This window comes from Staurois parvus, unplaced genomic scaffold (genome assembly GCF_062004578.1).
Source record: "Staurois parvus isolate SC_StPar_1 unplaced genomic scaffold, SC_StPar_1.0 ptg001446l, whole genome shotgun sequence".
Lineage (NCBI taxonomy): Eukaryota > Metazoa > Chordata > Amphibia > Anura > Ranidae > Staurois > Staurois parvus.
In genome coordinates this window covers 176,501-190,855 of record NW_028319242.1, presented here as the reverse complement: position 1 = coordinate 190,855, position 14,355 = coordinate 176,501, and the positions used below count along the sequence as shown (strand labels likewise).

At 47.1% G+C, this 14,355-nt stretch overlaps 1 protein-coding gene across 1 annotated transcript; it reads right to left on the bottom strand.

The window, feature by feature from the left end:
- Window positions 1–1,023: 1,023 nt before the first annotated feature.
- On the bottom strand, window positions 1,024–4,503 carry LOC149435935 (E3 ubiquitin/ISG15 ligase TRIM25-like). The gene is made up of 2 exons (XM_089662243.1): window positions 2,624–4,503; window positions 1,024–2,593 (listed from the first exon to the last, which is right to left on the bottom strand). The coding sequence occupies exon 1, from the start codon at window positions 4,497–4,499 to the stop codon at window positions 2,781–2,783; it is 1,719 nt and encodes a 572-aa protein (XP_089518369.1). The 5' UTR covers window positions 4,500–4,503; the 3' UTR covers window positions 1,024–2,593; window positions 2,624–2,780.
- Between the last annotated feature and the right edge of the window lie 9,852 nt (window positions 4,504–14,355).

Sequence of the window (14,355 nt, the reverse complement as noted above, 5' to 3'; positions counted from 1 at the left end):
TAAAAATGACAGTTATTATTGACAGTTAAAAAAGCAGAGTTATTTTATGTCAGTTGAAAAATGTATTTTTGACATTTTGAAAAAATGGCAATTGAAAAATGAGGTTTTTTTGACAGTTGAAAAATGACAGTTATTTTTTGTCAAATTTTTTTTTTTTTTTTTACAGTTGAAAAATGACATTTAACAGTTGAAAAACGACAGTTATATTTGACAGAAAATTAGTGTATATTTGAAAAATGAGGGTTTTTTGACAGTTGAAAAAAGACAGTTTTTTTTTTAGTGGCAATAAAATGCAGATAATTTTTGACAGTGAAAGAAAAATCACATGTAATAAAGAGGGTTTTTTAACAGTTGAAAAATGATTGTACTTTTTCAACTAAAAAAACTATTTTTTTCTTACAGAGTTATTTTTTTGTCAGTTAAAAACAAATTTATTTTTGACAGTAGAAAAATTAGGGTTTTTTTGTCAGTAAAAAAAAAAAAAAATGACTGGCTAAAATGACAGTTAAAAAAAATGTTTTTGTTGTCATTAAAAGAAAAAAAAATTGTCAGTTGAAAAATTTGTTATATTTGACATTTGAAAATGACAGTTATTTTTTTACAGTGGAAAAAAATGGCAATTGAAAAATGAGTGTGTTTGACAGTTGAAAAATTACAGCTATTTCTTGTTGTAAAAAAAACATTTTTTAAAGTTGAAAAATTACAGTTATATTTTTATTTTTGCAAAAAAAATATTTTTTTTGTCAGTGGCAATAAAATGACAGTCGAAAAATGAGGAGTTTTTTTCGACAATTGATAATGACAGTTAATTTTTTTTTACAGTGGCAAAAAAATGACAGGTAATTTTTGACAGTGGAAAAAATGACAGTTGAAAAATGTTATTTTTTGTTGTTAAATGTTTTTTTTTTTTTTACAATTGAAACGTTACATTTAACAGTTGATAAACGACAGTTATATTTGACAGTTGGAAATTTTATTTACAGTGGAAATAAAATGCCAGATCATTTTTGACAGTGAAAAAAAAAAAATCACATTTAAAAAAAGGTTTTTTTTTCGACCGTTGAAAATGACAGTTAATTTTTTTACAGTAGCAAAAGAAATGAGAGGTAATTTTTGACCGTGGAAAAAAATGGTAATTGAAAAATGAGGGTTTTTTTTAATGTTGAAAAATGACAGTTATTTTTTGTCGTAAACATTAGGGTTTACTTACAGTTGAAAAAAGTCATCTATTTTTTTTAACAGTCAAAAAATGTCAGTTATATTTGACAGTTGAAAAATGACAGTATTTTACACTGGCAAAAAAATGCAGATAATTTTTGACAGTAAAAAAAAAAAAAAATCACATTTAAAAAGAGGGTTTTTTTTGTCAATTGAAAAATTACATTTAATTTTGACAGTAGAAAAATGCATTTTTTTGTCAGTTATTTTTGACATCTAAAAATGATGTTTTATTTGTAATTTTAAACAAATTAGTTATTTTTTGTCTGTTGAAAAATGACAATTATTTTTGACTTTTTTACAACAAATTTTTCTACTGTCAAAAAAACCCTTGTTTTTCAATTGCCATTTTTTGAACTTTCAAAAATAACTAATTGTCCTACTCTCAAATATAACTGTTGGTTTTCAAAAATAAAATTTTAACTGACAAAAAAGTCATTTTTAAAATGTCAAAAAAAACCTAATTTTTCAATTATCATTTTTTTGCAAATGTCAAATTTTTTTTGTCAATTTTCAACTGACAAAAAATAATTCTTATATTTCAACAGACAAAAAAAACCCTAATTTTTAATTGTCAAAAATAACACATATTTTGCCTGTTATTTTTCAAGTGTCAAAAAAAGAACTAATTTTTCAAGTGTCAAAAATAATTATCAACTGACAAAATATCTGTCATTTTTCACCTGTAAAAAATAGCTCCTTTTTATCAACAAATATTAACTGTCATTTTTAAACTGTCAATAAAACCATAATTTTTAAATTGCCATTTTTTGCCACTGTCAAATATAACTGTCACTTTTCAACTGTAAAAAATAACTAATTTTAAACTGAAAATATAACTGTCATTTTTTAACCCCTTCCCGCCGACGCCTCCCGGCCCTTTAAGAGATTCTGACGTCGGGAGGCGGGGCGGTGGGGGTGTGGTTTAGGAATCATGTGACCGCCGTGATGACGCGTCACGGCGGTCACATGATCGGGAAAGGTCCCGTTCGAAAGAGCGGAGCGGGACCTTTCCGTGAGTACTACACATGTGTGCGGGGAGCGCGCAGGGCGCGCGCTCTCAGCACATATGTATTTAGTTCCATGGACGCAAATGTGCGGCCGCTCGGCGTCTAGGCCCAGACGCCGGGAGGCCGCACATCTGCGTGCGGCCGGCGCAAAGGGGTTAAATGACCAAAAAAATACTCATTTTCAACTGTCAAAAAACCTGTCATTTTTCAACTTAATAAAAATAACTGTCATTTGGAAACTTCCAATAAATCTGTCATTTTTTAATTGTCATAAAACCCTCATTTTTTCAGCTGTCATTTTATTGCCACTGTCAAAAATAACAGTCACAAGCATGCATCCAGTGAAGGCGGAACACTCGGACCTCCTGCATGCTTGTTCCTGGTCAGTGACACACTAGGGAGTGAAGTGAGGTTTAGGATGAAGATGACGGCCCCGGAACCTGCAGCTTTCTCCACAAATCACTCCTGTTTCCTGCCCTTCCTCCTATTGGCTGAGTATTGCACCAATCACCAATCACATCATCCCCCTTGTGATGTCTCTGGGCGGATCTCTCACTTCTGACTCCTCCCACATATCTTTATACAACCTCCCCATACCCATACCCCGACATGGAGGGGCTGAGTGAAGGTGGTGGTGAAGGTGTGGAGGTGTCGGATCGGGTCACACAGATCATAGAAGGAGATCCGCCCGGCCTCATAATCCAGATCTATCCTGACTCTGGTACTGGAGACACCGCCGGGGAATCGGGTCTCATTACTGTCATGTATCACTGAGTACTGATTACCCCCCAACCTCTCCAACCCCCAGGACTTCTTATTATATCCAATCACTGACTGATCTCCTCTCCTGTCTATATTGGGGTAACACATCCCGACTCTCCATAACCGTGACCCCCCGATATCCACGTCCCAGTAATGTCTCCCGGAGGAGAAGCTCTGACTGCTCATCACCTGAGGACCCTGGAACCTCTCTGGTGTTTCTGGCCGATTCTGATGTGATGACCAGGAAGCAGTTTTCCCGTCATCTGATATATGTAGAAGATTACCAGCTGTCCTCACATCCAGTAATATGTCTGTAACCCCCGACACCCCCCGTGTTTCCTTTACAGCCCCAATATTTGGTCCTCCAGTGAGGGAGGGTTGGGGATCTGGCCTGGATGGTGGACCATTGATGGGACCTTTGCCCTTTGTAGTAGAATGTGGAGAGACATGTGTGCCTGTACATTTCTGTACATTGACCCCAGACATGATATCAGATAAACCCGTGTGTAATGTGTGTGAGATCCCCCCCACATCCCCATCCCCTCCATCATGGAGGAGGTTCTCATGTCTCTCTCTGCCCTCATCATCTCCATCCTCAGTATCACACAAGTCACCTGTGTCTGATTCCTGTAGGACAGTCAGTGGATCCGTCATGTTACACAGCTTCTCAATGTCCCTCATCTTCCTGGACAGCTCCTCCTTCTTTATTTCCAGATCCCGAATATAATCCAACATGGGACGGGAGACCCGCTCTGCCCACCCGGAGATGTCCCTCAGGACTCTCTTCTCCAGGTCTTCCAGACGTCTCCTGAGGTCTCTGAACAGGGCAGTGACTCTCTTGGTTTCATCATCTGCTTTTCCTTGTACTTTCCTCCTGCGTTCCTGCAGACTCTGGACTCTTTTCTCCATCTCCTCTCTCTCTGTCATCAGTTTCTGCAGAACATTCCTCAGTTTCTTCTTCTTCATCTCAGAGGCCTCCTCCAGAGTCTCCACCTGGTGTCCCCGATGTTCTCCATCCAGCCTGCAGGACACACAGATACAGGTGGAGTCCTCGGTGCAGTAATACTCCAAGATCTTCTTATGGATGGAGCATCTCCTGTCCTTCAGGGAAGTGGTGGGGTCACATAGGACGTGTTCTGGTGACTTGCTGTGGACTCTCAGGTGGTTGTCACACAGAGAAGCTTCACACAGCAGACAGGATTTCACAGCCGGTACAGGAGTGTGAATACAGTAAGTACAGAAGACCCCGGACTCCTCCTGCTCTGGATGGGTAGACCGGAAGTTCTCCACTATGTTACGTAGTGTTATGTTCCTCCTCAGTGCAGGACGTTCCTGGAACTCTTCTCTGCATTCAGGACAGGAATAACCTCCAGACCCCTCCTGTGTATCCAACACACGGCCAATACAGTCCCGGCAGAAGTTGTGTCCACATCTCAGGGTTACAGGATCTGTATAAATGTTCAGACAGACGGAACATTCCAGCTCCTTCCTCAGATCAGAAGACGCCATCGCTGAGAGCAGAAGACAGAAACGAAAGTGAAAGTAAGCAGTGTGACCCGTTGTGTACGATCCTACAGGGAGGGGCTGAGACTCGTAGACATAGGAATCCTTACACGGAGGAGCACATACAGCACATGGGGGGATTCCTGACATTAACCCCTTCATGCCTCAGGGTAAAACAAACCTTAATGCCTGAATACAGTTTTGCAATTTTGACGTGTTAGTTAAACTGTACATATCTTTGCAACGTCATAGTGTATCCAAGTGGATTCTGCCTCGTTTTCTTCAGGACACATTGGGCTTTCTTTTGGTGGTAAATGTTAATGGATAATTTATACATCTTGTTTTATCATAAAAGGAAAACTGGCTCAAAATGGTAAAAAAAAATTCAGTTTTTCCATTTTAACTATAGATTTCTTGCTGCTACTATGACCCACCACCAAAAAACAACCCAAAATAACTTCTTCTATTCCTGCTGTGAATACATATGCCAAATATGTGTGTGTTATATGTTGTTTGTACTCATTATTGGGCCCAAAAACCATAGTGCACATTTTGCCCTTAGGAGGGCAATTAATCCAAGTTCACTTTTCAGGTACCATGCATTCATTACAGACAATTTGTTGTATCCAAATAATGGAATTACCCCTCAAATCACTCCATCTTGAAATCATGACCCCCTGTCGTATTTTTTTAGGGGTAAATCTTGGGTTTTTAGCCTCTCTGTTTTTGTAGGAATGATTTTTAATTTGGTAGAGAAAAACAAAAATCAAAATTTTTTCCAAAAATGTTTCAATTTATCTGTATATTTTGTGCTTTTACTATAACCTACCACCAAAAATCAACCCAAAATAATTTCTCCCACTTTTTATGTGCATGGGGATACTACATATGTGTGCATTATATATTTTATGTACCTGTAGTGGGGCTCAGAATCAATAGTGTGCATTTTACCTTTGAGAGGGCATTTAATCCAAGTTTAGTTTTCAGGCACCATGCATTTATTGCAGACACTTTGTGATATCCAAAAAACAGAATTACCCCCCAAATCACTCCACTTTGCAATCAAGACCCCCTAAGATATTTATATAGGGGTGCAGCCTGGGGTTTGACCCTCTGTTTTTGAAGTAATTCTTTTTGATTTGGTGGGAAAAAAAATTAAATTACATTTTTTTTCACAAGTGTTTTAATTTAGCTGTATATTTTGTGCCTGTCAGGGCTCCCAGGTATGACCAGAGGTGTGTGACTGACGCAGGGAAACGCAGACTTCAGATATGTGATTAACAATGTAATTTATTAACACTAACAATACAAACATAAACGCAGTGCAATACTAAAATATAATACAGTGCAAACAAACCAAACCAACCACCCACAGATAACAGTATATACAAGCAAGCGTCGTCAGGCAGGCCGGGTCAATAACAATCGGGCAGGTAGGTACAGGGGGAGCAAGCGGAGAATGGTCGGGGTCACAGGCCAGGTTCAGCAGGTAGCAAGCAGCGTAGTACAGAGGGTCAGGCAGAGGGATGGTCAGGGTCACAAGCCAGGGATCAGAACAGGTAGCAAGTCAGCAAAGGAACAGAAACAGGATGCAGGACAGATACAGGGCCCAGGACAAACACAACACCAAGGCAGAGTCTGTGGGTCTGGCCATCCCTTAAATACCCCAGCATAATCAGTTCCAGGTGTTAGCTGGCTGAAAGGTTGAGTCTCTGATTGCTGGGAGCATCCGCTGGCCAGCCCTGGTACTGCAGATCAAAAGGCAGGTGAGTCCCACCATTGCTGGCCAGTCCATTCCTGACAGTACCCCCCCCTCAAGGAGCGGCCTCAGGACGCTCCAAACAGTCCTAGCTGGAAAAAATGTTCCACCGCCCGGGTCTGGTAACTGGCGGGATATCAAAGACTGGCACACCGGGCAGAGGCACATCGGGCTGGACTCCGGGCAGAGGCACATCGGGCTGGACTCCGGGCAGAGGCACATCGGGCTGGACTCCGGGCAGAGGCACATCGGGCTGGACTCCGGGCAGAGGCACATCGGGCTGGACTCCGGGCAGAGGCACATCGGGCTGGACTCCGGGCAGAGGCACATCGGGCTGGACTCCGGGCAGAGGCACACCGGGCAGAGGCACATCGGGCTGGACTCCGGGCAGAGGCACATCGGGCAGGACTCCGGGCAGAGGCACATCGGGCAGGACTCCGGGCAGAGGCACATCGGGCAGGACTCTGGGCAGAGGCACATCGGGCAGGACTCCGGGCAGAGGCACATCGGGCAGGACTCCGGGCAGAGGCACATCGGGCAGGACTCCGGGCAGAGGCACATCGGGCAGGACTCCGGGCAGAGGCACATCGGGCTAGACTCCGGGCAGAGGCACATCGGGCTAGACTCCGGGCAGAGGCACATCGGGCTACCAGGCGAAGCAGCAGGCAGCGGGCCTCCAGGCGGAGCGGCAGGCCTCGGGCCCCCGGGCGGGGCGACAGGCCTCGGGCCCCCAGGCGGGGCGACAGGCCTCGGGCCCCCGGGCGGGGCGACAGGCCTCGGGCCCCCGGGCGGGGCGACAGGCATCGGGCCCCCGGGCAGAACTACAGGTCTCGGGCCCTCAGGCGGAGCGGCGGGTGCCGGACCCCCAGATGGAGCGACAGGCCTTGGGCCCCCAGGCGGGGCGACAGGCATCGGACCCCCAGGCGGGGCGACAGGCATCGGACCCCCAGGCGGGGCGACAGGCATCGGGCCCCCAGGCGGAACTACAGGTCTCGGGCCCTCAGGCGGAGCGGCGGGTGCCGGACCCCCAGATGGAGCGACAGGCCTCGGGCCCCCAGGCGGGGCGACAGGCATCGGACCCCCAGGCGGGGCGACAGGAATCGGACCCCCAGGCGGGGCGACAGGCATCGGACCCCCAGGCGGGGCGACAGGCATCGGACCCCCGGGCGGGGCGACAGGCATCGGGCCCCCAGGCGGGGCGACAGGCATCGGGCCCCCAGGCGGGGCGACAGGCATCGGGCCCCCAGGCGGGGCGACAGGCATCGGGCCCCCAGGCGGAGCGACAGGCATCGGGCCCCCAGGCGGAGCGGCGGGCGCCGGACCCCCAGGCGGAACTACAGGTCTCGGGCCCTCAGGCGGAGCGGCGGGCGCCGGACCCCCGGGTGGAGCGACAGGTCTCATGCCCTCAGGCGGAGCGGCGGGCGCCGGACCCCCAGGTGGAGCGACAGGCATCGGGCCCCCAGGCGGGGCGACAGGCATTGGGCCCCCAGGCGGGGCGACAGGCATCGGGCCCCCAGGCGGGGCGACAGGCATCGGGCCCCCAGGCGGAACTACAGGTCTCGGGCCCTCAGGCGGAGCGACAGGTCTCATGCCCTCAGGCGGAGCGGCGGGCGCCGGACCCCCAGGTGGAGCAACAGGCATTGTCATGGAAATTTTGTATTGTTGGTCGAACTTTAAATGTGTCATATATTCGTGTTATTCATATGTCTCTCGTGTGGCTTAATTAAAGCTCTGAAGGCTGCAATTGGGCCATGCCATGTACAATGTATGTATTACAGTACTCAGCTTGGTAATGGATGAGATGGCAGATCTGCGCTTATAGACCGGCGTGTATACCACCACGGCATTCCATGCGAATGCTGCTGTCAGTAGACCGTGGGCCTGTATCCACATATCAGCAGCATGGTACCACGTGGGCTTCATAACGCAATGCGCAAGCGGTGTGAACTCCACGTGTAGGCTTATGCATATCTTACAACCCATTACCAACTTGAAACTGTATCTTGGATGGATGTGTTTTAATAAAGATCGTATCGGGCCCATCCAGGTACAGACTGATATTTTTAGGAGATGCTTGTGCAGAGAATTTACATACCAATAGAAGCTAGTAGGACAGGAAATATGACCTCAGATGGCTCATAGGGGGGAAGGGGAGGAAGTCTGCTGACCTCAGAAGGTTCATGGGGGAGGACCAGTGATAGATAATAGCAAAGGCTATGCTCCAATTGGAATGTACATCCTCTGTATAGGCAATCCCCATTGCATTGTTCGGTGGGAGGGGTTTGACTTTATTCATGTGGGGGGCATGTGTGTATTTTTAATAAAAACAGAGAGCTGAGCCTAAAGCCGGCCCTTATGTGGATTGCAACCAGCCTTAGAGTGTCGTGTGATCATTCCAGGGTAACGGAGCTCCATCACCTACAAATCAACAGGACCAAAGTATTTGGATGGGCAGGAATCGTGTAGTTTGGCTGCAGTCGTGGAAAGCGAGATTCGCACAGCTTTATGGGGGATTTCTGCGCATCCAACTGCGAGTACTCACGGTAAGGAGAAATTCGTTAAAGCGAATTTCCAAGACAGTTTGGCGAGCCTGGTGGATACTAACGCGTATTCTTGCGTAGCTAACCTAGAACGAGGGGGGAATGGCCATCATGAACTAGCAAAAAGTATGCCGGCACATTTCAGGTCTCTCTGCCATTAAGAGGATCGCTTTTTGCGTGTTCGTGTGGCTGATTTCGCTCTCTGTTAGCTAACAAGAAATACCGCTTGGCAAGGACCTCATTTTTTGTCCTAAACTCTTGATTTGTGGGTGAAAAGACGAGGGTTTGTCTCTGCTGAGAGCAGCAGGGGGGGTGGGTTTGGTTGGCTGGATTTGGTCAAGTTTAAAAATCTTCCAACCAAAAATTAAACGGGTATATGTTATAGTGGGTAAAAGTTGTTGCATAGTGTTAGGTAAGTATTTGTGGGCTGTAGGTACTGTGGTGATTGCTTTACCCCCTCCACGTGAGGTAATTATTACAGTGCTGAAAGGCTTAGGTTAATTGTTAACTGCTGTAAGATCTCTGTGTGTATGTAGTCTGTACAATGTTTTGTGGTACTACTGCTCCCAGCAAGCATGCAGCAGGGGGTCCTTTCTGTTACATGTGCATGTTAGTGTGATATGTTGGTGTTTTATGTCCGTTCTGTGATTGTGCCCAAATTGTGTTGTATGTGTGCTGTATATTGTTGTGTAATTGTCCAGTGTATGTTCTGTCCAAAAGTCTGTTTTATGTAAGAGGCAATTTTGAGGCTAGAGTCTACCGTGTGTTTCCCTGTGGGGGGTCATTCTAGAGTGTTACCATGTGCTTCTCTGTGGGGGGTCATTTTCTTGACTAAACCACATGGACTCCTTTTGTTTGGTGGCCATTTTGTTGGCTACCAAATGTGCAGTAATCTCTATGCAATGTGTATGCAGTTTTCTATATGCATTTGACCCATATTGTGTTTTTAATCCAAATTTTTTACAGTTTCATTTGTTTGCTTTTAGCTTTAAATTTGCGTATTGCCAGCCAATTTAAAGTGTATTAAGCGAGTTTTCCCTTCACGTGTTCCACATTTAATGAGCGCGGTGTAGTCTGGGTTTTTGCACATAGATTTCTTGTATAGTGATTATGTTTTTCTTGTGTTTTTCCTGTTAAAAGTGGTTCCTTATTGTAAAGCGGGTTTGTTTTAAGCTGCTGTGTCGCGTGTTTCACGTCCAGCAGACTTTTTGTGTAAACGGTTCTAGGTGGTTGCAGCGAAGATTGCGTGTGTAGCGCAGAGCGTTTAGCGGTGCTGATAGGAGTGATTTTTGCGTCAGCAACAAGGTTACTTTTGGCGCAGTTTTTCGGTTCACCTGTGTAATTGTTTTACTGCGAAACGTCCCGTGTTTTTCATAAGGATCAACTTTGTCCTTTTTAACGGTTTTTCAGGTTGAAAAGGGGTTTTTCTGTGTGTATTAGGAAAGTTTTTTCTTTACACAAATTTCCTAAAGGTCAGTTAGTAGGTTTCTGCCCAACCAGTGACCCCTAAGTAACATCCAAGAACCCCTCCTTTTGGTTTGACTTGTGTTAGCTACTGTGTGCAGGGAGAGAAAAGCCACTTTCATCATTGTGCGGTGTGGCCTGCCAAACACAGTGGGTGATGAGAACCACATAAATTACGCTGTGGGAGTGGGCGGTCCAGGGAAGTAACACTTAGCCTGGTCACCACAAACACTTCGGGTGGTCGGGATCACATAAATTGCGCTGTGGGAGTGGGAGGTCCAGGGAAGTAACACTTAGCCTGGTTACCACAAACACTTCGGGTGGTCAGGATCACATAAATTGCGCTGTGGGAGTGGGAGGTGTGCTCTCAGTCTGACCGCCACTTGATGCGCTTCGGGTGATCGATAAGTATCACATAAATTACGCTGTGCTGGGAAAGTGGTGGAATCAGGCCTCTCGGTAGGATCCCACCGAGTGCTCCAGGGGGTAAACAGGTACCCGGACGCGGGATATATACCAGTAACTAGTCACGATGGGCAGTAGTCAGTCCATGAAGAGAGAGGGGGAACCAGCCCTCTTCAGGGTAAGGACAGCTGCACAACTGATGAAGGTGAGTTTGGGGGGGAAGTCTACAGAACCCCTCAAAAGGTGGAATAAATGGTCGAAGGGTACCAGATGGGAAATTCCCCGGGAAGGTACATTTGACGCATGGAGGTGGGAAAAATTCATCTCTGAATTTGGACCACGGATGCAGGCGTCAGAACTAGAGATCGCACAGCTATGGCTTCACAGGTCAATCCAATTAGGGAAGCAGGGCATACATAAACTGGTGTCTGTCCGGAAGAACCAGGTGATGTATACCTGGCCTCCAGAGGGAATAAAACAGGAGGATCCAGTGTCAGAGGTGGAAGAAGCTCTTTCAGGGCTGACTCTACTAAGGAAGGCAGGATCAGGGTCTGCTGGGGTCCCCCAACAACCAACAGTGGCTGAGATAAGTATAACTGCACCTGTCTCTTCTGTTAGTGACGTCACTCTTGATGTACCTTCTGTGTCTTCTGTCTCTATGCCTCAGCCTCTGCCTCTACCTCTCCCTTCTCCCTGCTTCACCCCAGCTCCTTCTGTTTCCAACTATGAAGCCTACTCAACAACCGATTTGCAGACTATCTGTGAATCAAGGGGAATAGACACCCGGTTAAAAAACAGGGCGGATTGCATCAAAGCGCTACGAACCACTGATCAGACCCCTGCCCCCCAGCTATACCCTGATCTGAGGGACCTCAAACCTGAAGGTGCAGTAAGCGAGGTGGTTAATCTAAGCCCACCGATGATGCTGGGTCAGCCCTTGCACTCTTCCCGGACCGAGGCCTATCCAGTCAGGGTGCAGCAATTTGAAGGTCCTCCCAATGCACGGGGGGAACGGACTTTAGGGGAACGGGTAGTTTGGCATGTCCCCTTCACCCCGGCAGAGATCCGCACTATTCTGGCTGAGCTCCCGGACTATCGAGTCAATCCGAGAGGATTTGCTCGAATGTTTGGACAAAACCAGTTCAGCTATGGTATGAGCGGGTCAGATTGTGCACAGATCCTACGGGCAAAGGTGGGCATGGAAGTGGCCAGTACAGTGATTGCAGGGTGCTCTATAACCACGCATGAGGAGATGACTTCAGGGGGCAAAGAGTTCTGTACACAGCTAAAGGCAAAGCTTCCAGAAATGTATGGTGCTACCTCTACTACGGACATGATGAAGCTCACCCAGGGTCCTAATGAGGAAAGCGCCTGCTTCTGGCGCCGTCTCAAGCAGACGGCACTGGATGCAGATCTGGAAGTTGGACCTGATGCTCCAACTGAAGGGGTAAAGGTGACCGCGACGCACATTCTGTTGCGGGCCAAATTTTTGGAAGGCATCAATATTAAAATTCGGGAAAGGCTAGTTCTGGCCCGACCCGAATATAATGAGATGTCTATCCCTGCTATCCTTTCCACTCTTGCGGCAATAGAGAGGGAAATGGATAGAAGAAAACAAGACAAGGCCAAAGTTCTTATGTCCCAGACCCCACACGAAAAACCAAGGGATCTGGGTCACAGGAAGGATAGGCCCCCACCCAGGTGCTTCCAGTGCCACCAAACGGGGCACATGAGGAGGAGCTGTCCCCAATTACCTAAAGGTCGGTGGCAGTTCATTCCTGATGAGTCCTCCGCCCCTATGACCACCATGGTAAGTAACTCCTATGAATTCTCATAGGAAGTTGACAAATCGGTGTCGGCCCAGATCCATCTTTTTCTAGAGGAATTAAAATATCCCCTCCCTTGCCTCACTGACACCGGTGCAGCAAGAACGGTCCTGCGAAAACAGGACATCCAAGGCAAGGTACCCCTCTCAGGGGAAAACCCTCCTAACCCCTACTAACCTCACTATCAAACGATGCACTATTCTTAACCCAGCTTCTCTTCTTCCTGTGTCGGAAGATGAGAAGGGGGGGGAGGACAGCAATGACAGTGCTGAATTTTGCAACACGACTAACAATACTAACACCTCTTCTGCTAACATGTCTTCTTTGTCCACTACTAATCTCTCTTCCAAAGGACACGACTGCATTTCTTTGGTGGAACTGGAGTCAGCGGCGACACACCCCATATCACCCCGAGAGTAGCGGTAAGGTTGAACGTCTTCCGATACCCAAAAACCTTGGCCTGAGTGTCTCCCCATTGCCCCCTATTCCATCCGGAATGCCCCTCGGCAACCACATGGGCTGTCACCCTACGAGGTGTTGTTTGGGGGACCTCCCAAAACAGGGTTGTACTTTCCTCAACAGTTGTTGTCTTTGCATTCACAGCTTACAGGTTATGTGCAATCTCTGCAACGGGAGCTGCAGAAGATACACCATCGGGTTCGCGAATCGCTCCCCGATCCAAATACAATAACAGGTGTTCTTTCTATTGAGCCAGGTGATTGGGTCGTCCTAAAGAAACATCAAAGAACCGGACTCGAGCCACGGTTCACCGGACCATACCAAGTCCAGCTGACGACACCTACCTCACTCAAGCTCGAGGGACGAGACAACTGGGTGCACGCAAGCCACTGCAAGAAGCTTCTCAGCTACACCAGAGAATGAGGGGTGTCATTTTCCTTTTTCTTTTTGTTTGTATGTCTTACATGTGTGTGAACGGAGGAAAAGATGGCAGATACCCCAACCTTTTATTTAAAATGCACCTACGTTTAGCCAGAACCGCCAACAAAACCAACTGTTGGGTATGCTCTAAGCCCCCACCCAGTCATCACATGTCCGCAATGGCCGCTGTTCATGCCCTATATGACATCCGCGTCGGCATGAAAAAGCAAGGGACCCCTGGTCAGCCCCCACGTAGACATTTGTCGGTAGAACTTAATGACACATTTTTAGCAGGTAACATCAGTTTCAGCACCAGTATTAGCTCTAGCTCCTGTAGGGCCCTCACCAGTCCATTATGGGTAACTGGGCAGCTAGGCAGCCCTCAGGTGTGCTTTAACATCAGCTTTGGCACAGGTAACAAGTTTGTTGGGACTACCACCTGTGAGGGAGGTATAACTGTCAATCTGACTAACCAGACTTCCCTTCTGAGTAACCACACTGACCGACCAGACCACGTGTGTTGGAAGGACGGATGTGATGTGCAGACTGAGGGAGCAATCCCCCAGTCTGTGCAACTGTTGCTCAGTACCAGAGGCCGAACGAGGAACTCCTCCTGTTCTGCTCTGACAGGTCCATACTATTTTCTGTGTGGTTCGGCAGCCTATAGAACATTTCCCCAGAACGCGAAAGGTTCGTGTGCCCTCATAAAGCTAGTCCCCGCATCCTATGTAGTGATGGACCATGAAGAGTTGATGGTCCACAAGAAGGTAAGGATGGCAGGGAGAGTTCGCAGGGAGCTGTTCTCTGAGGGCGACCAGGCATGGGCTTGGTTCCCCTCATGGACAGGATGGGGAATAGAACTTATGAAGCGCCTGAACAATTTTTCTGTCATCGTGGATAGTATGTTTAACGAGACCGTAGAGGCTGTCAGAGAAATTGCCCAAGAACAACGGCAGATGGGAATTTTAGTGCTTCAGGAGAAGATGGCC